The sequence below is a fragment of the Syngnathus scovelli genome, chromosome 17, assembly GCF_024217435.2.
Source record: "Syngnathus scovelli strain Florida chromosome 17, RoL_Ssco_1.2, whole genome shotgun sequence".
In the NCBI taxonomy this organism is placed as follows: domain Eukaryota; kingdom Metazoa; phylum Chordata; class Actinopteri; order Syngnathiformes; family Syngnathidae; genus Syngnathus; species Syngnathus scovelli.
The window spans coordinates 12,643,424-12,670,656 of NC_090863.1; the positions used below are offsets into that span (position 1 = coordinate 12,643,424).

Genomic DNA, 27,233 nt, shown 5'->3' on the forward strand with positions numbered 1-27,233 from the left:
CATGTGACCTTAAGCATATACTCTCCACCCTCGGCTGCATAACGTCCTGGCCTTTTGGGCCACGCTGGCTGCCTTGCACTACTCCTCCTGTACTTTTGCGCTATATTCTGACTGTCTGATGTATGCACAACCATGTTGCTCTTATTTATTTATTTATTTATTTATTTATTTATTTATTTATTTATTATTTACTCATTGCTCTTATTCATTGCACGTGGCTTCTTGTTTTTACTTTTTGTATTGTTTACTTAAATGTGGCTATAAACAGATACTTTACTATACATCAAGAGACTCAAATCAAAGCATTTAATTTGTACATTAGAATAGAGGCTTTGAACTCATGTCAAACTAAACAATTATGAGACCCAAATAAATGCATATTAGTCCTCATACAGAGGAATGGAGAAAGGGATGTAGGAATGCCAACAATATGTAGTAAAATGGCTAGAGGACCTGGAAAAGGTCAAATAATCAAAGGGCAATACAGATGGGAAGAAGAAGAAAGAACGAGCGGAGTGGAGTGGAGTGGAGTGGAGTGGAGTGGAGTGGAGGAGGGGTGAGTGATCACAAGACAGAGAGCTTCTTTGGCGCTATGGCTGCTAATGTGACATGCGTGACACTGGATTAGCCTGCAGGAATATTCCCAGGTCAAAGTGGCATGTGTGCGTGTTTGTGTGTCATTGAAAAGTGAGAGGAAAAGAGATGACAATAAAGTTCTGTGTTAGCCTGTCCCATCACATGATGCTGCTGCTGCTGCTGCTGCTGCCTGCCTTCACACTTTGAAAGTCCATCGTTCGGCCACAATAACAGGCAAAAACACGCGCAGCAGTCATCAGTGATTAGGAGTATGAAACACACTACTTGTTTTACGCACACACACACACACATATACATACATGTATATATAGCAGAAATATACTCTGATCTTGTCATACATTTAAAGTAAACTAAGCAGATTAAGATGTGGGGATAAAACAAGAAAGGAAGGTGAAATCCAGATAGTCTTAATATTGTAATAGCAAGCACATCAGTAGTACAGTCAGAAGTGGTAAGAAACAACATCTCGGGTAGTTCCAGATAGTAATACATTTTGAGCTTTTGAGTATAGAAAAGCTGTTCATCATGTTGTATAAAGAGGTCACACTTTGGGCCCAGCCTAGCGCGAGGCTAGCACGAAGAGCGGGTGGGGTTAAAGCAGTCCCGCAATGCTGAGCAACATCGTGGCCGAAAACAATTATTTATTATCATCATCATTGCATTTTTGTCAGTGACAGATGCATTTATCAAATGTGGTGGCTGTCATCGATTTGCTTTGGGGTCAGAGAAATTTCCTACATTATGCTATCATGCCATGGATATTCTTAGTCTTGACCTCTAGCAAACTTGTCAGTTTTCCACATTATCAACGATATCCGTATCCTTGCCTTTCTCATCACACTTTTGATGAAGCATCACATCACATCATCACAGCTGTTTTCCCGAGTCCAAGAACTCCTACGATGAACCGTAGACGAACCTGGGCCTCTTTGGGTTGCGCAAACCTCGACATTCCTATGATCGACATTCCTATGACCTCACGTTTTGTTGATTTTTGTTGCTTACAATATTCAAGCTGTGGTCGACTTGTTGGTCATTCGAGAGTTGCTCTGGTCAGATGCTCTTTCTGTGACCTTCAGCTTCATGCACGACTGCTTCTCGTCCATCATCAGCATCTCGGCCGGTAGGCACCAACAGCACAGGCACGACTGCAGGAAGTCAGATCGCAATATATTTCTTTATTTGTAATCTTGGAAAGTAGAAACAAAGTGAAATCATTTGCACAAGTACGCACATCCTTTCAATTTGAAATGTCCTCCAATTAATCACATAGGAATTTCAGATTTGACTCGCATCCATCATCTCTCACACTGCTTTTGCTTACCCGGAAGCAATTTTTAAACCGCTTGCTGACCATGTAGAGGGCAATCGGGTTGATGCAGGAGTTGACCGATGCCATATTGATGCCGATGTAGTCCAAGACTAAAAAGAAACTGCAAAATGCATGGATGTACCATATCATTCATCCGGCAACTCAGTTCACTTTCATTTTGAATGACACATACCTCAGCAGTTCGCAGCGGTTGGGATCCTTCTCATCATAGATGGTGAGTTTCAGAATTCGGCTTAGGTGGAGCGGGAGCCAGCACAGAGCGAAGACCAGAACCAGACAGAAAACGGTCTTGGCGACTTCCCGTCTCTGCGCACAAAAACAACATGAGTACGAAGCCTCTTGGCAAAAAGCTTTGAGTCACATGAGGAATTCTTGCTCACAAAGAGCACATTTTGTTTTCTTTGATCAGAAAGATAACTTTATGCTTTAAGTGCAAGTCTTGTGTTGGGCTTTATTAAAGTATAATTACATTTATTTAGAGAAGACATTTTCCGGTGTGGTTTCCGCTTTTGAACCAAGGAAGGGTTATTTGGGTCATACTGGGTCCCCCCCCCCCCCCCCCCCCCCTCCATGTATAAACCGAAAAAATACACTGACTGTAAATCCCACAGAATTTCCTTGATTGACTATGATCATCACTAGATTTGATGAAAATGGGATTTGCTCCAATCTTTATCTGTGTCGTATAAACCATCTCAATGCTGCTGTTGTGTAACAAGCGCAACAATATGTTGGAAGGAATTTAGATAGCAACGGTCCGCCGCCGGTTGAAGCCAAAAGCAGCACACACCAGCCGAGTGAAATCCAAACAATCCAGCCGATTCGTAACAATTGAAGCGTCCGACACTCGCGGCCAATTGAAAAGAATCCCATATGTGCCGAGCAAACCTGTTTCAGGTGGTCACTGAGGGCTATTTGAACTCCATTCTTCTTCCTCAGCATCTCACAGGTCATCAGAGTATAAAAAATGGCAGTGCAGGCCAATGGCAGACAGAAATATGCGCTGAACAGCCACCAGTCCTTCACTGATTTGTAAAACTAGGAAGAATCAAATGAATAGTCAGAAAAGCATTCTAAAACAGGGCTGTCAAACTCATTTTTGTCACGGGCCGCATTGGAGTCATATTATAACTGTCAACGCGAGTCGAGGCTACACAACAAACTGACGAATCACTAGTTTTGAAATCAGAGAGGAGCAAAAATTTTTCAAATAGGTGACATCATGACATAGCTCCAGATCATGCATGCACTGGTTGACTTCTCTGTGTGTATCAGCTTACCCTCATAAAGTCTGTTTTCTGCATGGGGTGCAATAAACAGATTCTCAAACGTTCTCCTTTGTAGTCCATGGTGATCATGTCGAAAGCAACTGCCTCGGGCACAGCCAGGACGATGGATAATATCCAGATGAGTGCAATCTCAATGGCCATCCACTTGGGAACACCGATCCCTTTGATTCGGCTCCATGAAGTCACAGCGCGATATCTGAAGGATCAATCACATGAGTTCAGCAAAACAACTTGTGTAAGTGATGTTTGGATAAAGTCTCTAGTCTCGCCTCAATATAGTATGCCATTACAGAGATCAGACGTGGCCCAGCGACAGACAGCCCTGAAACCTGAAGGCTCTGGAGGAGATCTGTATGGAGGAGTGGGCCAAAATCCCTGCCGCAGCGTGTGCAAAGCTGGTCAAGAACTACAGGAAACGTCTGATCTCTGTAATTGCAAACAAAGGTTTCGGCACCAAATTTGATTCACTTCTGTTTTTCTGATGTATCAAATACTTATTTCCTGCAATAAAATGGAACTTAATGATTTAAAAATCATACAATGTGATTTTCTGGATTTTTGTTTTAGATTCCATCACTCACAGTTGAAGAGTACCTATGACAGCAATTGCAGACTTCGACATGCTTTGCAAGTGGGAAAACGTGAAAAATCAGCAGTGTATCAAATACTTGTTCTCCCCACTGTAGATCGAGAGATTTGATGCTTATAAGCTTTGGTAGAACAAATATGCACCATTTTGGGCTCTCCTGAAAAGTGACTAGGCAGCACGAAATCTACATCTATATCACTGTATCAATATCTATATGGATATATACTATCTTCTTTATCTTCTGTAGCAGGTATCGTTCAAAAAATAAGCTAAACATTCAGTCCATCCACCTTATAATAACACCCAAATCCATCACAGCTCTGCAAACATTTACAAAGAGGTCAGATGTGTCACTTGGCCAAGGTTGTCGTCAAAGCCCTTAGCACTGATGCTTAACACATGAGGAAATGAAAATATAGGCTTAGATGAGAAACACCACGCAGGGGCTAACAATAAAACTCGCCTGTCTATACTCAGCGCACACAGACTCAGCACTGTGATCCCCACCGAGGCTTTCTGGACAAATGGCACCACCTTACACAGAGCCACCCCAAAAGGCCAATCCTCTGCGAGGAGCTGGAGGGAGAGAGAGAGAGAGAGAGAGAGAGAGTTCAGCAATCACAATTCAACCATTAATTCTCTCGTTTTTTTTTTTTTCCAGCTTCACACATGCACTTCACAATAGACGTGCGCGAAGCTCAGTTGATTGGTTTCAGTGGACATAAAAGTAATAATCTCTTTACTCTGGTCAGGGTTAATGGCTTTAGAAAAACAACTCTGTCATGTTTTTGTCAGACAGCAAAGCCCCTCTGGCTGTGAAGGTACAGTAACCCTGTGACACGCACGACTCGAGGTCAATTGGAGTCATATGGACCCGTCCCACCCGACATTGTTTTGACAAGCTTTTCTTTCCCACTCTCATTTCAATCATTTTTCGCTTCACCTTCAAAAATATTCCAAACATTCACATGCCAGACATAATGGGAAATCAAGGGGCTCAGGAACCAGTGGAAATAATAACATTATTAATCAAGCATGTACCTTTCGGGTATGGGTGGGCTTGTCATGTGAGGCCAAAATATTAGTTTGAATTCCAGATGACCTTTAAACTGACCTTGTAAACGTTAATGGGAATGCCGATGATGATGTGTAGCAGGTCTCCGAGAGCCAGACTGGCTATTAGGATGTTTGGCCCGTTCCGCATGCATTTGTTCTTATAGATGATCCTTAAGAGCGTGGAGTTTCCGATGATGCCCACAACAAACACCAAGCAGGACACCACCGTGTTGATGTACCTGAACGTGTCACGGATTTCTGTGGGCGCACTACACATGGGGGGCATTCGTCGGCGCGGCATTGTGATGTTGGGCCTCACCGGACCCTGCACGTCCCGCTCGACCAGCCCGCGTCTTTGGGTCGCAGCAAGAGGGTCAGGGGGCATTTGGTTTTGGGGTTCCAGCTGCCCGCTGACAGTCAGGAAATGAAGGCCCAGCAGGAGTAAGCCCAAATTGTAAAGAGGCTTCATCCTGGCCTTTGATGAATTTTGACCCGATTCTCTTTGCCTAAAGCTGAGAAAGAACAAATAGTGCAGACTTTAGTTTTATTTGACAGATTCACATAAAAACCAACATTTCACAAACTGACAAAGTGCAGTGCTGCAGTGGCTGTTTATAGACTACGTAAAAGGTGAAGTGGTATTTTTTCCCCAAACAATCAATAGAGGAAGAGAGAAAGAGTGGGCCCAGAAGACCACATCCATTGAGCCCTGTTATAACAATGACGGTCAACAAATTCCCTGCAAATCAGACCAGCACCATATGGAGGTTTTGTTCCACAGCTGTAATAAATTACCATCATGGGCAATTGTGAAAATAGTAGCATTTGTTTGTCAGGAAAGCAGTATCTGGAAGCTATTTAAAAAAAAAAAAAATGTTTTTTTTTTATGGTAAAGTGATACATGTGATTTTTCAAAAATAATATATACGTGTATTTTTTTTAAAGAAAACAGGTGAAAAATATATGATTATTTCTGATTTCAGTATAGTTACGTGATTACATTTAAAAACAAAAAAGTTGTCGTGAACCAAATTTCTTTGAATTTACTTTGAAACTTTCCACTCCTTTTCAAATTGATATTGTTGACAACTCTATTATAATAAAGAACAAGGCTGAATGACATGACATGACACGGCACAGTGTAAACAAATAAAATACAAATTAAGCATTATGAATGACTCTAAACAATTGGACAGCATAGTAGTCAATTAGTTGTCAGTTAGGCACATTATCTTTACAAGGCAGTCAGTCACAAGACCAATCCTAACTTCCACCGCAAGCTCCTTAAGTAATCAATTTAGAGTCTCGCTCTCCTACGGCGGTGGGCCGGCGGAGCAGCTGGTTGGCAACATGTTGCTGGGCTCTGATTGGGACGCCTTCCCTCTCATACACCAGAAGACTTCCACGCATGAGTCATGTGAGCCGGTATGTAAACTGCCTGGCCGGTCCCCTCATTTGTATTCAAGGGTCCCTATCCAAAAGTCTCCAATAGACACTACATAGCCACTTCCACTACAAACTTGTAGCACCGCCTGGTTCACTCCACTGTCCTGTCCTGTCCCATCATATGCAATCCTGTCCTGTCCTGTCCTGTCCTGTCCTGTCCTGTCCTGTCCTGTCCTAACCTAACCTAACCTAACCTAACCTAACCTAACCTAACCTAACCTAACCTAACCTAACCTAACCTAACCTAACCTTCTGTTTATTTTGTACAGGGTGTGGCACTGACCCTCTTCCAGAGTTAAGGACATAAGTGCTAATGTTACAATAGTCATATATTGTATTACCGAATCTACTTAATGAATCTACTGTTACTCTGTTTTATTTTTGCTCCATTCTCTCTGTCTGTCTGTCTGTCCGCTCACAAACCTTGCACTGTTCAACTGGATCTTTAATGTCCCAAACGATGCAATCCTCAATACAATAAGGAAGTATGTCAAACGTTGTAACCCTGCCCATGATGAAAACTCTGACTTACTTGCTCTTTATTGAAGTAGAAATGATCCCGAATATGGAGTTCTCAGATCAGATGTCCCCTTGCGAGCCTCTCACAACAGAGATCAATTCCCAAATTGAAGGGAAGCTGTTCCTGAAGTGACAGTGTAGTCATCTCCCACGGCGCTTTGCCTCTTTGGGAATACGGTCCAGGTCAACCTCCACATCTGCTCCTGAGTCGTCTCATCCTCTTCTGTCCAGTACCGGCTGAGTCTCTGTGAGTTTAGTCAGCTGCCCCTCGACCACTCCTTGTTTTATCTAGAGGCGTGGAGGAAGACAGAGAAAGGCCAACAGGATGTTCACAAGTTATTTTTTTCAAAGGAAAAGTCACAATTCACCTTTTTTTACATTTCAACAAATAGATATTAAAAGGGCAAAAAAATACTGTATGGAATAATCTAGCATTGTATTTGTATGTAAGGTACCTTTCGACTAAATCTTCTTCCTGTTTCTTTGGCAGCTTGTGAGGGATTCTGTTGTTCTCGGTTTTCTTCAAAACACCCCGCAGAGATTTAATTGGAGCTTGCTCTGACCGGGAAACTCTTCTTTTGTACTTTTGAGTGTTTGTTACGCTGAAGGCGGTGCTGAAATGTAAACTCGCGTTTATTTTCAACTTCATAGCTAAATAGCTAAGGTTTTTTTGTTTTACCAAAATTGACTGGTATTTGGTCCAATTCACGAATCCCTCTGTTTTTTTATAAAAGCACACGTTCCAGCTTCACTGTGGGTGGAGAATACTTAACATTCCAAGGTGTGTGAAAACTCGGATTGGAAGCCAAATAAAGTTAATCCAAAGATATTCACTCTGTGATTTGAGGGTGCTTTGTTCCGTCTGCTGAATGTCAGAAGCACTACAGATGATTCACATTACCTGTTCAGTGAAATACGCATCACCATTCCAGCGCGAGCTCTCATGTTTCAGTTGATGAGCCTTGTGAGCTAGCCTTCAGCCCAGCAGCCATTAGACACCCTCCATTAATTGAGACCTTTGTTCAATATAGCAAGTAGATGACTTGATTTCTCGGAGTGTCATTAAACAACAAAGAAGTCTCACATGCAAAAAAAAAAACAATGTTGCTCAATGTCTTCTGTTGAGAAATTTCGAGGGCAGGCACATTGAGACGCACACTCATTTTCTATTTGTAAAGGGTGATTCCCTTATATTCCATGTTGGACAAATACCTTTATGATGTGCATTATTTTACGGATTCCCACGTTACAAAGTCTGCTGTCGTTTCGGCTTTATTGCCATCAGCGGCAAGACGACAACCTTAAATTAAATGAAGCGCTAATATGCAATACATGGAAGCAGTGTGTCTTCAAAGGGTCACAAGTGGGCAGTTGACCTTTGCCCTGCCGGAATAATGACTTGACACTTTATTACATCCATAAATGGAGCTTCATTGGGTGAGTGTCTCCATCCATTGATTTTAGTGCGCTCAGCCTCTTCAAGTCCTTTTGTCCTTTCATTTCTACAAGGTTGCAATTATCTGTAAACATAGCCTTTTAATGATTCATAGGGATTGAGATCATTCTATCACTTGTTCCACCTATGGAATGATTTTATTTGGTTGTTTCACAGCATAATCAGCCAGGTTGAGCACGTTGAGTGTCTTTAAAACGCTTTTCACATCACTGCATTCTGCTTTCATTTCGACATTCCACAGCATGGGAACCTTTTCCCAATCAGGGTATGCGTGTGACGCATATGTTCTCCAATTCTGTCTGGCCCTTATTATATCTCTTCCTTCCGTCCGTCCGTCCCTTAACCATCTTCATGTCTCTTTCTTTTTCTCATTTTCGGAGACAATAAGGACACCATTTGACAGACTAAATGCGCTTGTAGTATATGTAAGTGATACAAGTTGCTGCCTTTGGTGCATTTCCCAGCCAAGTCACGATACAAATCGGGTGAGGTGCATCAGGAAGGACATCTGGCGTCAAAACATTGGCAAGCAAGTGACTCGCTGCGGGGATGGCACAACAACTCTCTATGCACTCCTGTTGGAATGCTAGATTATTCTCATGTGAAAATTGATGAGGATAAAGAACATGAACAATTTGATATGGATATTAGCTATTTGGTAAACAAACCAAAATGAACAGGAGAATGGAAAACTACAAACTCCGTCTAGCTCACAAGTAGCCATGCGTCACTAAATAACAAAATAATGGGCACAGAGAAATTTCACAACAGTATTAGCTTTTACACAAACGCAATCATGTGCTTGTGTTTGATTCATTGAATGGAGAGTGATTCAAGACCCTGTGACGGGACCACAAAAAAAGACTTGGACACAACACAAAGACGAACAATTATGGCTGCCAAATTTGAATGAATGAAAAAAAAAAAAATCACCAAGTAGATCAAATAAATATTGAAAACTAGAGCCTGCCTGCCTGCCTGCCTGCCTTCCAGCTGAAGGCATGGGAACACGCCCTGCTCCATCTGCTCTATCTTCACCTACTTCCAAATGAGTTCATTTGGACACTGTGTGCAAAAATGTCTGTGATCAACTGCAGCCTAAAAAACATGCGTGTCTGTTTAAAAAAAGTTCACTTTCCCTTTAGTGTCCGTTATGTGGAGGGAGGCCTGCACAAAACACTAAGCGAGGTGCTGACACATTGGACAACCCTGGCGCGGTTGCGGTGAGCTTGCGGCCAAGCCCATGGCGCTGACCTTTTTTACACCCACACACAGAAACAAACACACGGATGCAGGCTTGGTATTAAAAAAAATAAATAATAATAAAGCTGCTGTAAAGATTTATTTCGGTGCTATTTGACATGTATTTATCGTCAATGTTACCTCAACAGATCCTGTCTGCATCATTTTTTTCCTTCCGTTCTATGAATTGCTTACTTATCTTTTCTCACAAGCAGACTTCTTTCTCCCCTTCGTATGGATTTCTGCCCGTCTTCTTCTCCCACCTCCAAGCATGTCACAGGACAACAACATTGAAAGTGCAGCGCAATATAATGAGAAAATGACCTAATCAAAAATTTCCCCTCATTTAAAACTTGACTTGCATTCAAATTCAATTAGCATGCTCCCTCCTTCTCTCGTGTGTGTTAATCTGCGATATAGACTGGCAGCCAATGGCTCGACCTTTGCTAATAGATTTCCTCGTTCAAAGCTGGTCAAGAACTACAGGAAACGTCTGACCTCTGTCATTGAAAACAAAGGTTTCGGCACCAAATTTGATTAAGTTCTGTTTTTCTGATGTATCAAATACTTATTTCCTGCAATAAAATGGAAATTAATGATTTAAAAATCATACAATGTGATCTTCTGGATCATTGTTTTAGATTCCATCACTCACAGTTGAAGAGTACCTATGATAGAAATTGCAGACTTCGACATGCTTTGCAAGTGGGAAAACGTGAAAAATCAGCAGTGTATCAAATACTTGTTCTCATTTAGTGGGTGACTGCAATTTTGCTTGACTCCAAAACAGCATGTGATTGAATGTCAATTTTGCATTTACCTCATCAGACAGCTCAAATGTAAAATTTCAAGCAATATTTTTACTCTTCTTAATACTATATGAAAACCCCCCAGATGACTTTGAATGCAGCATATCCCTTACTTAATTTTGCATTTCCCACATAATCATCTTTCAAAACTTTTTCAAGTTGAGTGAATTACTTCCAACATGCAGTTGCTGCTGAAATGCACCAAAGATGACAAGCGTTTTTTATCACCTGTCATGTGAGCAGACAAAGTACAAGTGAAGATCCTGCCAAGAGCGCGTGTTTGTCTGCAACGAGCCCTGGGGCTGTTTGTTCCACTTAAAAAGATTTGATTTTTGTCACGGCCGGGCAGGAAACCTGATACAGCATAAACTATATGCATCCACATTTTAAATGTGTAATTGCAGCTGCACATCTTTTCTGGCTATGCTAAATCAACGCTTTGGCCAGAAGGTGAACCTTTGCCCAAGTTTGAGGTCCACAGCACTATAGATGATTTGTCTATACTTATAAGGATCTGTCTACGAGTACATTTGCAGCTTTTAAATTGTGGCTAGTCTCCTTGTTATTGTTGATGAAAAACATCCCGTGACGCTGTGGCTAACGTGCCACTATTTGCCTTCATACTGTGGGATCTGTGTGTGCTTCGCCAAATCACATGTCAATGCGTGGACATATTGAAATTTTGGCCTCAATGTATTTGATTTAATTAATAATCATATTACAACAAATGCTCATTATATAGTGAAATCATATTTAATAATTGGATGAAGTTATTTTATTGTAGCGATATAGTATCTACTGCGTTTCTTGGATGTTTTTGAGAGATGAAACTGGCTACGGCTGTATTAAATGCAAACCAAATGTGGATTCATATTTTCCTATTTCAAATAGCAAATTCCTGGAGCAGCGCCGCAACTCTGTCCAACAATTTCCCTAGGGCATAACATGATGTCAGTTCTTTTAAAAAGGAGTAGTTCGCTTTGGAAGCTGTCTGGTTTTCAACACAGGAATTTCAAAAGATCTTTGCTATTTCTTTTATGTTGGTATAATCAAGTTTGTGTGACCCAGAAAATATTTTGTAAAGCAGAAAAATAAGACGCGTACAACATGTTGGAGCTGAATGCATCTTGTACAAAGTATAGTTTAGACTGGACTTGTTTTTAGCACCTGTCACTAAGAAATAAAGCTGTACTGAATATATGATCGTGCTGATGACATAGAGGCAGATGGGAGGGGATGGAAAATAACAGTGAAAGAAGAATAAGCACTGGAATTGGGCCTTGGAACTTTTATTGGCAATCCATGCTTCTCATTACAAATTTCCTGATGAGTAATGTCTGCAAAATATTGATTTATTTACTGGTATTATTCTTGGTACAGTGGCCTGACTTAAATTAAAATTAAACTTACCCTTTTCCTCTCTCGTTTGACAAAAGCACCTCTAGGCTTCCCAAATGGAGTCCGCCAAGTTTGATCCAGGTTCAAAGCAGGTTTCCTGGAGCAGGTGCACTGCACACAACACTCGAATAATCTGTCGGAGCAGACCAGTCTTTCCGCGTCCTTTGTAGCTTGTAGTTTGGTCCATTGTTTCCTCAAAGCCTCGTCTTGTGGAAACAAAAATAGCGATACACCTGCCTCGTTGGTGTTACTGCATCCCATAGCGATCCAATGCACCTTTTGCCTCCACGCTTCGACATACTTCCGGTTACATTCACTGAAGCTAAACGCGAACACCTTGAAACGTCACTTCCGGCTTCTTCGTTGTTTCGATCGTCAATCGATATTTATAAGGCCGTAAGCTAACTAAAACCGATTTATACATATAGCGGTGTCTCTGGGACTTTAAGGACAAAAGTCCTCAAATGCCAGTATGTAGTATGTATGTTTGTAACAAAATGTAAATCAAAAGCAGCTCAGGCTAAAGATGTGTTTGTGGCACATGACTTTATTTGAAGCGCCTTTGATGGCAGACAAATAATTCAAAGATGACAGTTTAAATATCACGAGCTTGTGACCAGCTGCTGGTGCATGTGTTTCAACATAGGCATCAAACAGCTCGGCTCTTTGTCAAACTGTGTGATCTGTTTGGAAAAAGTAAACAAGTCCATCACTCTCAAGAGTTTGTATGGGACTAAGCGGATTTTACGAGGAAGACGGAGAGGAGAGGAGAGGAGAGGAGAGGAGAGGAGAGGAGAGGAGAGGAGAGGAGAGGAGAGGAGAGGAGAGGAGAGGAGAGGAGAGGAGAGGAGAGGAGGCTCTGTCATTTGTAGTACACTTTGCCCCCCTCCAACTTGTGTAAGATGGCACGTGTAGGGAATAGAATATGGTTATGATTTCAAATAAAAACAGCAGCCTCTCACCTCTGCAGCTACAAGGCAGGAATTGTTCCCTCAGCAGTTTACTGTGACATTTGGAAGTCATGCTTCCAGAAGACATGTGACTCTTATTTGGCTGAGGAAGAAGAGTTATAGTGTGTGTCTTACCACTTGTTGTTGATACATACATGGACAAACATGGTGGCCTTCTGTATAGTGTGAAAGGAAACCCCACAGAGGTCATAGAAATAATTGAGTGTCAAAAAGTACATTTTGTGAAAATTAATAAATGAAAACCAGACATTGTTTTTGAATTGTGGTTCAACAGAAAAAAAAAATCACGCAGCAACGAAGCGACTTTCTTCGTTCAAAGTACAAAGCAAAAAAGTGACCCATCGGAAAGCAGCATGTAGCGTGAATCTCTCCTTACATGATCTCATTTAACATTCATTGTGTTGGCCTGTTTCCATCTTGATAGAACAATCGGAGCAGAATTACTAACGGCTCATCCTTGTGATCCTGCCTCCCCGGGGTCCACCTCTTTTTCTAGTTCTGTGTTAATGTAGGTCGACCACGAGTTAGTAAGCCACTTGTTTGTTTTTACCAAGACAAACTGTCGACTCGGGCGCTAAAAGAGCATGTGGTGTAAATGTGCCAAAATGACATTGCTTTCATGTATGCACACGCATGTTAGAATAATCTGTAATATTGGTGTACCACCTCTTCTTTTGGGATATTGTTGTTCCTAGGTTTCACTTATTTTTTAAAAAAAATATTGCTTTTGCTTGTACGTTATAGCACCAATTAGAGCTGTCAAAATGAATCCATTAATTGATGGAATGATTGATTCTAAAAGTATTTAATAGTGACAGCCCTGGTATAAATTGATTTGAAGAACATTGTGTAATTATTGTGAATATTTTAAAAACTTGAATTTACTGGTTTGGGCATCGGTCAGCTGTGAAATGTTTTGTTTGAGGAGCAGGCTGTGTTGAATAGTAATTTGCATGAATAATGAGCAGGAATATTTTCCAGCTTGAAACGCTGCAGTCGTTCCAAATGGAGCAACAGAACCCAGTCTGTCTCGTTGACTAAACTCCCCCATTTGTTTGGCCGTATATTCCTGCGTGTGTTGGAGTGCGCTGTATTTTCATGTGAGCAAGGGCTGAAAAAACAACAACAACAACAAAAAAAGGGTGTCAAGGGGTTGGAGTAGAACGCTCGCCTCATGCCTCTGATCCTTGGAACACAATAGCGAGCGCCAACTCCCTCCCTCCACCCTTGGGCCAGGCAGCAAATAATACCCCATAATGCAAGCATGTCTGCGGCTACCGAAATCCCTCACGGCCAAACTTGTTCAGCTTCTGCAAGTCTGTGTCTGCCTGGGCCTTGATGCCAAGCCATAGTGCCAAAATGTTGAAGGGGCCAAATCCTGGCCACGACACCGTACTTGTGTTCCATTGTTTTCTTCGAGCCTTTCTGGCGTGTGCTTATTTTGCTCCCTGATTGAATCAAGATGCGAGCTTGTTTTTTGGACTGCTACGGCTACAATTGGAAAAGAAGGAAAAAAAGCCCTCTTTAAGTGAGGCAAACTACGGAATCCAGAAGAAATACACAAGTGCGACTTGTGCTGGCTTACTTGAAGTTTTCACATTAAGTCCCATGGTGACTCTCTCAAAATAAAGAAGCAAGGCACACAAACAACACATCGTTCACTGCAATGTTTCCCACTGCGCTCCCTTGAGCTGTGAGCATCTAAACAGCTCTGATAGCGAGAAAACTGGGAATTTACCCAGAGAAACAAGAACAATTACATGTTCGACTGTCCTGAATAATTCATGGGCTGATGTTTTGTGCTATGCCGCGTGTTTGATAGAAGCCGGGCAATCCCTCGGAAACATCTGAGCGCTTGAACAAGGTTCCATAGAAGCTGCAATCATCTGGGTCACAAGAGAAATGTAGCTCCACAGCGCCACGCTGTGGTGAAAGCATAGCAAATCGACGCCTTGGTCTTTTTTTTCTTTTCATTTTATTTCACATTGATAGCAATACTAAAAAGATACACAATGGCATTTGTCAGTAACTTGGCTGTTTCGACAGAGAGCCAGGAAGTATCAAATATTCCCTCAATGGATGCATCGTGCACAGAAAGTTTGATTTGACTGTAACAAGCATCACGTGCAGCAGTCGTAGTGCAAATAAGCAGTAAACCGATGACATAATCCAAGCCAAGATGTCAAATGAAAATTTACGAGGTCCTCCGAGCTGCCTGATCGACTCGTTCGCATCTACAGATGGACGCTTAGTGCTTCAGGTTGCTTTTAAATAACTCATTACCGTACAAACCAATTTTTGGCTCTCAATTTAGACTTTTTTTCTCCCAAGTACCCAGAAGACCATTGGTGAACCCCGTTGACAAACTGCAACACTCTATTTAAGAAAGGAATGACTGCAGTGATTGTCAGCTGCTCTTCAACTTGTGCAACATTTCGGCAAACTTGAAGGCACTCGTTTTTGAAGTAGAAGAGGCCTGGAAAACAAACCTCATACAATTATGAATCAACACAGAGGCAGGCCACTGTTACATAAATCTCTCCATCGAGTCAGAATGAAATGTTTGGCTTGACCAAGCATTTGGATGAGCTAAAATATCAGATTCAAGTACGTGCAAAAGTCGCAGCAGGAGCAGGCCCGCCGATACCCCCTAACCCACACAAACTCACACACACGTGGACAAATCTTTCCCGCAGCAAACGAGGGTCTCCATGGCGCCCTGTTTACTCCTTCGGTCTTTCTATCGTGGATCCATTCCAATCCTGACAGTCGAGACCCTTCCGCCCGCCCGTCTCTCAAGTAGTGCTCGCTCTGGTTCCGCCGCTCAAACGTTGATCTTCTTGAGCTGCTCGTATGTGAGGAAGAACTGGACGTGGAGTAAAGGAAATAGGCGAGTCTTTGGTTTTGTTTTCTCCTAGTTGAGCACAAAGCCTCCCTTTTGTCACCGCTTGTGTAATGTCATTCCAGTTTAGGTTGGAGCTCAATGAGGAGAGGGGATGTCTGTTCTTTTCTAGTGACTTTCAGACACAACCCTTGGTGGTCTTGAACAAAACTAACATTTGCACCAAGGATTTGATCGAGATGATCAAATTTTTCCTTCTCTTTCTATTTTGCTCACTTGCATCAGGCAGTCAGGTGCTGCTGAGGTGATCGATAGTCCAACAGGGTTTATGTGAACAGCCGGAGAATTAAATGCGACCACGTGGCTGCGAATTAGTGTGTTACACCACCAGAGACAGTGTAAAAACAACAGTTCAAGTGTAAAAAACAACAACAAAAGAAAACATTTGAGCCCCTTCTGTGTGTAGTGTTAGATAGAAGGATGTAGTGCTGTTGCGCTGAATTAGACTGCCTCCTGGTGGCCAAGGCGGGCACACCAAAAGGAGCAGCACAATTGCAGCATAAAAGGATGCACAAGCTATTTTTCCTTATTAAAAGTACACACAAAAATATGTTTTTTTGTAGGTCGGGGCCGGAACAAATTAATGGCATTTTCAATTATTTTAACAGGGAACAGTAATTTGAGTTATGAGCGTGGTCCAATCAAACTTGTCTTAACTCACAACGTGCTTTAAAGGCAATTCCAGTACAGTTAATGAGCAGATTGGCCTTTGGACCAAATGATCCCAGATGGTCTCAATGCAAAATACATTTGGTAGAAGAGGAAAAATAAACAATTTAGGTTGAACTCTTTCCAGACAATTTCTTCATCTCCAAAAGACATTGCATCACATACACAGTGTGCAAGTGCAGCACTAATGAGATGTTTAAAGGATACAATGATGTTCCATGGACCCAGACGAAGCCAGTTTGGGAAGAAGCCCTTGTAGAGTGCCATGAAACCCTCCGAGCGCCACGTCTGGAAAAACAGGTTTAATACATCAATGGGCTTGTTATCTCCTCATTATTATTCAACGTTCCTCTGGGTGCTTTTCAGACGCAAATTGGTGTCACAAAGGTTTGAGCTAAATATTATAGATCACTGCAAGATATTTATCTTCACCCAGCACTGGAGGGAAATAAAGTTTGGCTCGAAAGAGACATACCAGCTTTTATTACTAGTATTGATTTAACTCTAAAATGGCCAATTTCAGGCGGTTGCATTCTTTTGTCACACATAGGCTGTCCGTCTCAGGACTACGTTCCCTTGAGCACTATTGTTGCTTTGCTTTGCTGCTGCTTATTAGTGGACCATTGCTTTTTGAGCCAAGTTGGGTGAGTAATAAAAAAGTTTAAAAAAAAAAAGTAGTAATCCCTCGTTTATTGCGGTTAATTGGTTCCACGCCCACCCGCGATAGGTGAAAATCCACAAAGTACAGAACATACATTATTCCAATATCCACACAAGGATTTTATTTAATTTTAAACACTTGTATGTACTTTTAAACGTTTTTTTGTATTTTAAACACTTTTATAAGCATTTTAAAGTCAAACTGACGTTTAGAAATATTAATATTTATTCAAATAAGTAAGAAAATAAAAGTAAATATATTGTTACACTATATCCACACAAGACTTTTATTAACCTTTATTGTAGTTTTAAACACTTTAATGTTTATTAAACACTTTTTTTTTGCATTTTTAAACCCTTTTGCAAACATTTTAAAGTTAAGAAACATTCTTGTTTACTGACTATTTAAAGTTAAAAGTTAAAGTCCCAATGATCATCGTCACACACACATCTGGGTGTGGTGAAATTTGTCCTCTGCATTGAAGCCATCCCTCCCCGTGTGATTTTGATCCATCCCCTGGGGGCGCAGCGAGCGGCAGCGGCGCCGCCCGCGCTCGGGAATCATTTGGTGATCTAACCCCCCAATTCCAACCCTTAATGCTGAGTGCCAAGCAGGGAGGCAATGGGTCCCTGCAATTGCAATAGTCTTTGGTATGACCCCGGCTGGCCAGGGTTCAAAATGTTATACTTCTTCCAAATCTAATTCTTAGACTTCTTGGCAAAACACTCAAATAATAGAAGTGTATTATTCTGAGTCTTTATATGGCATTAGTCACCTATGTATTTGTTTTGTAGAATTCAGGTTTAAATGACCCACAAGGTGTACAATCATCAGGGATTAATGGACGACTTGGAGGCATGACCCGGTACGCAGCGGAGGACAGTAGAAAGTAAAGTCCATTAATCACAGACAGTTGGAAGGGCATTGGCATGCATGCTTATGGCGTCACTTGTTAGTGATGGGCAATTGTTGGACCCTGCTCTGGCCCGCCAATATTCAACAACCCTTTGTGTACAAAAAAAAAAAAAGTCTTGGACAGAAAGTTGATATTTTTGCTTAGACTGACCTGCAGTATACAGTCGAGTGTTCCCTGGTACAAAGCTCCTCCTTTCTGATTCATCATCCGCGTCCGGACTACATCTACCGGGTTGGAGGCCAGCGCCCCTGCCAGGCCACATACGAAACTGGACCTGCATGCCACAAAGCCATGTCGGAAATTAAAATAGAACACTCGCAAAAGAAGTCTATAAAATGTTTTGCCACTATTCCCTGCAATTGCCAAAATGTGCCACAAGACGGCGACAAAGCCACTTTTCTATTGGACACGGCTTTGCCCTGACAAGAACAGCAATTATGCAAGCAATCAGTGGACAGATTGAGATAAATCTCACCATGTGCAAACTCATGAGTTGCAAATCACATATACATAGAGGAACACTGAACATATTGCTTTAAAAATGAACATTTTAAATGAAAGGAATTGTATTCAAATCTGTTCAAATAGTTGGCTTTGAAAAAAACGACATAGTAAAACATTTTCTATTGTCAAATGGTAAGAACGCAGAGGCAGATGCGTACTTTGTAGGAGGATTGATTTCAACTTTTCACTCACAAGAAATGCGTGTACACGTTGTCGCCCATGTGACCAGACAGGATCAGATGCTTCTTGGTGATGTCATAGACAGGAAGCTCCACTCCGACCACAATGGCTGCTCGCTGAGCGGTGAGAGAGACACCCTGATAAAACAGAGAGAGAGGCCAAGAGTGAAGATGACACCCAGAATATTGACAACGAAAAGACAGACTAGCTCAAAGTGAGGAATCTAAGCCATTTGAAGTATGTCGTACCTTCCAAAGCCCCCTGGTCCCTTCCTGCTGATAGATGTTGATGAAGTTGCCCATCATACTTCCCTGGATCACCCTTCCTTGGGCTTGCATGCGGATCTGAGAAGTAATTGGTGTTCCTCATTATATTTTGGCTTTGAGCGAGCCGACTTAAGAGGAAAGCCTAAGCTTGGCTTGCTTTTTCTCGGTGCTGATTACGTACTCTCCTCCCGTCGCCCTCATGATCGCTCTGCTCGAAAAACTGTTGCTATGTGTATCAACATTTAACCCATACTAAAGACATTCTGCGATCGTTTAGTGAGAGTACGCTAATCATTCATGCACCCGTATCATTTACAGGGCACTAAATTAAGCCTTGGGAGGCCACAGTCTATTAATAAGACACCCGTGAGGTCCCAGTGGGACTATGACACTGGTTAGAGCAGCGGAATATGTCACACACGGGACATTTTCGAAGGCACATTTATATAATACATAGCGTCACGAGCTAGGTACCAAAAACAAAAGAGGACTTGAACCGTGACCCTCCAAATGCAAAGCCCAAGTCCTTCACAGATGATCGATTGCTGCTGCACATTGGAGAGTTACCTTCAGCACATCGGTGGGGTTTGCGATGGATGAAGAGATGACTCCAGCAAGTATGCCACACAGTACGTTAGTCAGCATTGTCTCATCTGAATGAGAAGAGCGAAAGTAAATTGTCTGAGCAGGCTGCGGCAGTTCTTAGTAGTTCAACCAGACGGCATGGCATGCATGTTCAAGTCAAGTGTGTGCATGACAGACGAAGCCAGCCTCACCCTCGGGCCTATCCACAAGTAATCTCTTTAAGCTCTGGTATGTGCCGATTTTGATGGTCCCATAGGATGCCTGGCGCAGGATGGCGGGGGCTATTCTATAAAAGTCACATGTGCATAAATGTCTCATTGATACAAAAAGGGGGAACACGTGACCACAACGAATCATGCAGAGGAGAGGAAAGGAAAGGAAAGCGGTGCTCAGGGAAGTAAGTGCACATTAAGAGGAAGTGAGAACATTGACCGCCAACACATTTCACGAAGAAAGATGGAAGAAATATGAACACGAAAGTAAAACGCACGTACCCTGAATAGAGAGACCGGATCCCTTCCTCTCTTGCTATCCGGACAATTGCGTGCAACATGCCTCGGTACCGGATCTCCCGGTATTTACTGTCGCCCACCTGACCCTGAACCTGGAGACGCGTCTTGGCTAGATCGATTGGGAATGTACCTGGAAAAGAGAGCGAGCGTGTCGTCGGCTCCAGTTATATTGTCCAAAGCTCACCAAAGCCGGTGAGCCCCGCATCAGGGCCTCCGCGCGGCTTCCTCACACGTCACTCGCTCACTCACCACATTCCGCCGTCATAGAAGCCAGGCCCCCGTAAACAAAAGGCTTCCAGTTGACACTGGACATCTTTTCCGATTCTCGGTTGAACATGAAGCAACAAGCTAATGGACGGATTTGCGCGTTCGTGGGATTTTGTAGCGTGCTGCGCCTCCTCCTCCCCAGCGTAGGGACACGCCTGCTTGTGTGCTCGAGTAACCGCATTGCCACCTACTGGCAGATGTTTGTATAACAGGCCAAGTGTCTCCTCCCTCTTGCAACCGAACCTTTTTGTCGAACGACGACAACTTCTAGAAATCAAAACCAATATTTTTCTACGTTCGCAAGAATATGCTTCTTTTACTTCCAGATGCAAAATTAATGTACTAAACATGAAGATACTAAACAAGATAAAGAAGAAAGAAGCCTTTAATAATAGTAATACTACTACTACTACTACTACTAATAATAATTATTATTATTTTTAGTATAATATAATATAATAATAATGTCATAATTTCTATGGAGGCAAGGATTGTAATTGTACCTTTCAACCACTAGAGAGCAGTATCACACTACTACAACAGACCGACTACAGACAATATATCCTGTTATTAAAACAAAAAAAGCAACAAAAAAGGTCAATTTAGTGACCTTAATTTGACACTTATCTATATCTACACGTGCACATACGAGGAGGTGTATATCCATCCAATTATAAATGATGTAACCTATATATCAGCTTTGTAGGTTTTGATGAGTTGCTTGGCAGAATGCGTGTCCAATGCTCGGCTACATAGATTTTCACAGAGAATATATTGGCGCTTTTAATACCACAATTCCATCTTATCTATTTTCCATCACATTCGTCCTCCCACTTTCAGCCCCTGGGAAGGAAAGTTTCCATTTCCATGACTAGGAGGTGTTTGTCCACAGCATATTTATTCATTTCATATGCTTGTTGTGTGGTTTGATTAATGGTTTTGCAATGGGTCAGTAACCTCAGCATTGCTATCAGTACCATTATTAATGGCAAAGGAGAACGAGGAGGTTTGTATATCACTGTGCACTTCAATGGGGTTGTGTGTGCCACGAGCACAGAAGACTGCATCACAGCACATCGACAAAACACAAAGATGGATGGAGATATAGCAGATTTATCTGAAACAATAAGCAGGGCTAGGTAGAGTGCTCACCAAATTGCCCACATTTCATGTGACAATTTGTCAACATCAGCCTGAGAACTGACTAGGAGGGGATATGTCTGTGTTTCCAGCAAAATAAAGAGAGGATTTTGTTGGTTTTAGCAAGTAGAACATCATCTTTAAGGGCTGATTTGAGGCTATCCGAAAAGAAAAAACGATTTTTTCTTTTGTTCACAGTAATGATCGCTATGGAAATAAAATCAAGCCACAAGGTGATGAGTTTATCTCGGTTTTGTAAGGTTAGCTGGCTTCATTTATGAGCTTTGGAGTTGATGGTCAATAAATTGAAGATAGCCATCTCACCTCTGCATGATTTCTTGTTGACAGATGGATTATTAAGGTGTGACCAAAATGTGGAACTATTTCTTTAAGCGTACAAAGTGAGAGTGCTCAGTGCGATCGATGGTTCTTACGGAAGCCATGGGTGTGCGTATTAATGCAGGCAGTGGCTTTTCGTGTTGAAGGGTTTAACCACCTACTCATGTCCTAGTTAGGGTACATCACGACTTGTGCTTTGATTTTTTCCCTCCTTCTCCTGGATAATCAACTGTACAATACATTTTCCAATATTAGAATCTATTGGAAATCCGCATTTGAAAAGATTAATGATTACGTGAATAAATTAGGCAGCAGTTATGTGCAATATTTGTCGCTGCTCTTATTCTCCCCCTCCACCTCGTTTCATTTGCTGCCATACACACCGATGTTGTGTCGCCCCCCCCACCCCCCCCCCCCCCCCCTCTTTGCGCTGGAGTATTTTTACCCCATCCTCAGGGCAACAATGAACTTAATGGAAAGTGAAGGCTTGTCCACAATTGTTAAAGTGTGTCTTAGTGTGTGCCTGTCCTAGTTGTTTACCATGCTCACTCTGCCCCCCCCCCCCCCCACCTCTCAGCCCTTCCACAACTAACTCTGAGAACATAGACTCACTGCTGTTGATGCAACATGCTGCATTCTCATTGGCTGGCTGCCTGCCTGTAAATGGTTGCCTGCCAGTTTTGTCTGTATTTGGACTGGATGATTATCATGACGTTGCTAAGGCACAGTTACACAAACACTGACACACTGTTTTTGTTTTTTGTTTTTTGCTAGGTGAGAAAGAATTAATTCTATCCTAAAAATAAATTCTCATAAGATTTCAAAACATAGTCATGCACCACTGGTGCACTTAAGCAGATCCTTACTTTACTCAGAAAGACAAAAAAAATAATGCTCGTGTGTGTGTGCGCGTGCACGTGCGTGTGTGTGTGTGTGTGTGTGTTACTTTGAGTATTGGTCTTGTCCATGCAGCATCCAGCCCCTCAAGGATTCTTTACTGTCAGCAACATTTTAAAATCAAGGAACTCTGCTGAAGTGTGTGTCTGAGAAAATGGTCTACATGAAGAAAATGTAAGACATCATAAACTTCACTCTAACAGAAGCTGGCATGCTCCATTTCCTGCATATTATTGAATATTTTCATGTTGATGATCTTTTATATCAAATTATGAAAACTAGGTCTTGTCAAATTGTATGAAATTCCTGTCTGACATGACACTTGATTAATGGCCAATCAAATGTCAGGCGTTAAAAGACCAATTTCAGTTGTAAAACTCAAAATATTCTACACAATAATTAATATTGTTGATGTTTTTTTGGGCTAGATCATTTATTATTATTGTTATTATTTATTTATTATTGCTGTCAAATGGCTGAAATTTGAGCTGAACTACAGTACGTCATAGTTGGAAGAGCTTTGTTTTGCCTAAAGTGAAAGAAAGCGCATCTGAGTGTCTCGTGTGAGTGGACTAGTGAAGTTGGCAGACAGGATGGGAAGTGTGAATGAGGAAAGTAACATCTGTCGGTGCTCACTCAGCCAGGCACAATGATTCCTAGATAATGTGTGAAAAACCTCATCTTTCGCCCTTGAGGTCTCATGTTATGTCATTGGCTTCATCCCTAACCAAGTTGTTTTTTGTCAATGATGAAAATGATGATTGCAATATTTGTAACCTGGTGGTCATGTGATGTATTTTTCCACTCATTACAATCAACATTTAATACTTCACAGTGTGTCAACTGGCTATCATATTTTTGAATATTTTTTTCCAACCCTTTGTCCGTTTCCGTCTCTATTGATAATATTTATTATAACAATTAACCCAACACGTGTTCTCTCCGCTGCCCTTTACGTTACTCTCTAATGCTTTAACGGCTCCATCCTCTATTTATGAATTTATTTTGGTCTTTTTCTCTCCACTTTTCCCTCCTTCTCCTTCCATCTGTCTTGCTCATTGGCAAGACAAATGCAGTTTGTTTTCCACTCTGAATGAAAGGAAACGAATAGATTTATCAGGCCATTACATTTTTACTTTGAGGTCACTCGCTGCATTATATTATCCATGTGAAAAAGGGGGAAGTCACAGTGTCACTCCTTCAATTTGCACAGTACATTAGCCATGCAGATTTATGTAAATTCCTTCCATGCCAGTGTTTGGCTACGGAGGAGCGGAGCGTCAACGCTCCCCTTTCTGAAGCTTGATGACAAATAGGGCGGGGCGAGAGCATTTGTGTCGTCGGCTGACGTAGACCACTTGATAGTCGTCACGTCAGATGTACGTAAGACACCCACGTACTTTTCAGGCGAGTCCCTTGCTTTCAGCTTCCTGAAGGGCAAACCAAGGACAAGGCCAACATTGCTCTTTCTCAAAAATAGCAGTATAGAATCTTCAAATTGCGCATCTCAGTATGCGAATTATCCATCAGGTGTTGTTTCAAACACAACATTGTGTTTTGTTCATCATTTAGCTACGTTCAATCATATCTAAATAAGATAACAAATTATGTTCATTTTCAATTATAATATGGAATGTGTGTGTGCGCGCGTGTGTGTGTGTGTGCGTGTGAACATGCCGTTTACTGATTAACTACCATTTCCCCAAACCCGCCTGCAGCACACACAGGCACACACACACACACACACACACACACACCACTCAACTTTTAATTCTCAGCCCCCACCCCAAAATAAATTCCTCCCCTGCCCTTATTCCACATTGCCTGCCATTGTGTTTTACTTGAACCCGATTTCCCTGTGGGCCAAAACTCTTATCAGCCCCAACCAGATGAACGCGTGTGTGTGCGCGTGTGTCCTTGTTAATCCTCTCTTCTTGGCTCAACAGCACGTTTTAGTGTAGGTGATGACTTGTGATTTTCTTATGTTGAAATAGCACAATTTCATCCAGTATTTGAGCATGTTTTTTTTTTTTTTTTTTAAATGCCACACCTCTAATGAGGCAAGACCCCAGCGCGCATTAAATTCCAAAATGATATGCTCGATGTGGTGCGCATCAATGTGTGTGTGTGTGTGTGTGTTGTGTTAGACTGAGCTTGTCAAAGATTGTTCATGTCAGTTTAGCTCAAATATAAAAAACACAGACATCTCTTTTCATTGAATCTGCTTATATCATTATACCGTTGTAATGATTCTGATTATTCCGCGTGTGTGTGTGTGTGTGTGTGCGTGCGTTTATAAATGACCACCTGCACTTTAGAACCATTTCGAGTGACCGCTGATGGTTTCCCTTGCCAACATAAGTGAACAACCATTGACTGCAGCTCGAGACCAGCAAAACATTCACTGGTTCAGTGTGTGTGTTTTGTGTCAATGTGTGTCTCTGCAGCCATATGCCAAAATTGAGCAAAACGAAAAACTCTCCTCTATCTAGTTGCCATAGTAACTGGCAATTCACAGCATCTGGCAAATTATAGGGCTGCGTTGAAGGGCAAGCGAGTGTGTGTGTGTGTGTGTGTGTGTGTGTGTGTGTGTGTGTGTGTGTGTGTGTGTGTGTGTGTGTGTGTGTGTGTGTGCGCGCGTGTGCGTGCATGTGTGTATGAAGGAGACTGCAAACCCCTCCCGCATACAAAATGTGTTCTTCAGGTGCACGAGAAGCAGAAAGGAATCATCCTTATTTTCCAGCTAATCAATCTCAGGTGTTACTGACATACACACACACACACACACGCACGGAGGCACGCACGCACACACACACACACCAATATTGACGTACGCAAACACCCACAGAATTCGTCGCATTACTTTGAAACAAAAATCAAGCCGGCAGCGATGATGGGGCAAATTCTCTCCATTTCCGTTTTATCACCCTGAATTGGCGGACATCTTCAGTGACCTTGAAACAACCTCTGCTCATCTCAGATGTAGTTTATGTCGAGATGGAATGAGAATTTGGATTGACACAATCCATTCAGTAGAAGACACTCGAGGAACTACAAGTCAATTTATATGATCTTGTATCTTGTCCTTCAGCAGCGTTTTGTGTATCAAAAAAGAAATGTAATTTCATTGACACAGCCAGAGTGGTCTACATTTAGCTACGGTTGCTATTTCTAATATGTTGCACCTGTCCTTCAGTTTTGTGTTGTACGGACGTTGAGGTAAATGGAATACGGCATTTTTTGAAAATGTTGGCGGCATCGGGATGGCTCATCGGATGCCATCGTTTTCGCCCGCTCCGCCATTTCTGCCATGTTTATAGTGTCGGCCTGCGGTAGACTTGTCCGTACATGGTTTTCTTTTTAAGTGGCTTCCCAATGGTTTGTTGTGTGGCTTTAGGCTGTTCCACTCATCCTGCAGAGTGCGTGCAGATGCAACATTTCTTGCATTAATCCTTGTTTTTGTTTTTCTTTTAAGTTCACAAACTGGCTGTGATAAACTCACATTAATATAAATTACTTGAAAACTTTCTGTGGACATTGTCCAAAACAGATTCACTGAAACCCCAAATATGATGCATATTTGAAGCAGTTTAAATGGATTTTTGTTACATCCCTACTGCTTTATCAAGCTAAACCTGAGCCTGACCAAGTGTCTCCATAAATCACAGTTAAATGGTTTGCGCTTAAAGTTTAACAACTTCCCATTAGAGTCTTGTATGGTTGTCAGCGAGTTCTTTGTTAGGGGCATGACACTATTTGTATACAGTATGCATGTGACAACATAAATTGTCTTTCACCGTTTTGAATAGTAGTCTGGCATACTAATTAACCCCTTGCATAAGACTGTGACTTCCTACATATCTGTTATTGTACCTTTAATTAAGCAAGCAAAAAGAAACAACAGGAGCTGTCTTGAAAGGACCCAAAAAGATGCTGGCCTATTTGAGAAATGGAAGGTATGAGGAAATGAAGTCACACAGAGAGAGGCAAGAGAAAGAAAGAGAGATTGATGCTATACAAAAAGAGAGTGGGAGAGAGTGCGTGTGAGGCCACGATTAAATTCCTGTACTATAAATCTCTGACAGTGCATATGTGTGTGGAGATAACAGAGGGATGGATGTCTCTCTCCATTCGGCCTCTGTCACAATGATGTATGCACTCCTTTCTTCTCGCCGGTGAAATATTAAAAGGCGTCATTGCCTGTGCGTGTGATCCCAGCCAACATGTTTGCTTTATTCCTCACCTCTTATCACTTCTCACATTTTCAAGGCCGGGCCGGGCCGGGCCGGGCCGCCCAGGAAAAAGAGACTAAATGGCAAAGGGGCAATCACACAAATTCAGATGACCAAGCCAGAAGACAACATTGGACACCAAGTCAGAGATGAGGGAGAAAGTGTCAGGCGCTGGCTGCCAGCTTCTTTGACGGATGGCTGGCTACCCGCTTGACGGCTTTGATTGATGACATAATGGCGAGCGTGTCGCCACACTGTGTTCTTCATTCAGCTGACAGTCTTTTCTTTATGGCATCTTGTGTTATGCTATCATAATCATAGCCATGCACCTGGGGAATAAATCTTGATCATTTGCTCCCTACGCACCATGTGACACACCGGAAGCTTGCCTTGGAATGGCTCTTATAATCCAATGTATTTGAAAAGAAGGAAATAAAGCTTATTTAGGGCCCAAATGG

General features: G+C 42.0%; 2 protein-coding genes across 3 annotated transcripts; both read right to left on the reverse strand.

Moving 5' to 3' along the window:
* Window positions 1–292: 292 nt before the first annotated feature.
* ednrba (endothelin receptor Ba) lies at window positions 293–12,039 on the reverse strand. Of its 2 annotated transcripts, none has more exons than XM_049747112.2 (9): window positions 11,747–12,039; window positions 6,843–7,117; window positions 4,923–5,376; window positions 4,272–4,384; window positions 3,211–3,415; window positions 2,819–2,968; window positions 2,103–2,236; window positions 1,922–2,030; window positions 293–1,745 (listed from the first exon to the last, which is right to left on the reverse strand). In XM_049747112.2, exons 3-9 carry the CDS (start codon window positions 5,331–5,333, stop codon window positions 1,608–1,610), a joined length of 1,260 nt encoding a protein of 419 aa, XP_049603069.1. In that variant the 5' UTR covers window positions 5,334–5,376; window positions 6,843–7,117; window positions 11,747–12,039; the 3' UTR covers window positions 293–1,607. The 2 variants fall into 2 exon arrangements, with proteins under 2 accessions (XP_049603069.1, XP_049603068.1); XM_049747111.1 differs by lacking the exon at window positions 11,747–12,039 and adding an exon at window positions 7,285–8,371.
* Window positions 12,040–14,661: 2,622 nt separating this feature from the next.
* LOC125984842 (kidney mitochondrial carrier protein 1) lies at window positions 14,662–20,337 on the reverse strand. Its single transcript, XM_049747126.2, has 9 exons — window positions 20,150–20,337; window positions 19,883–20,030; window positions 19,580–19,674; window positions 19,371–19,456; window positions 18,786–18,881; window positions 18,550–18,674; window positions 18,004–18,127; window positions 16,484–16,564; window positions 14,662–15,571 (listed from the first exon to the last, which is right to left on the reverse strand). The coding sequence occupies exons 1-9, from the start codon at window positions 20,235–20,237 to the stop codon at window positions 15,530–15,532; spliced, it is 885 nt and encodes a 294-aa protein (XP_049603083.1). The 5' UTR covers window positions 20,238–20,337; the 3' UTR covers window positions 14,662–15,529.
* Between the last annotated feature and the right edge of the window lie 6,896 nt (window positions 20,338–27,233).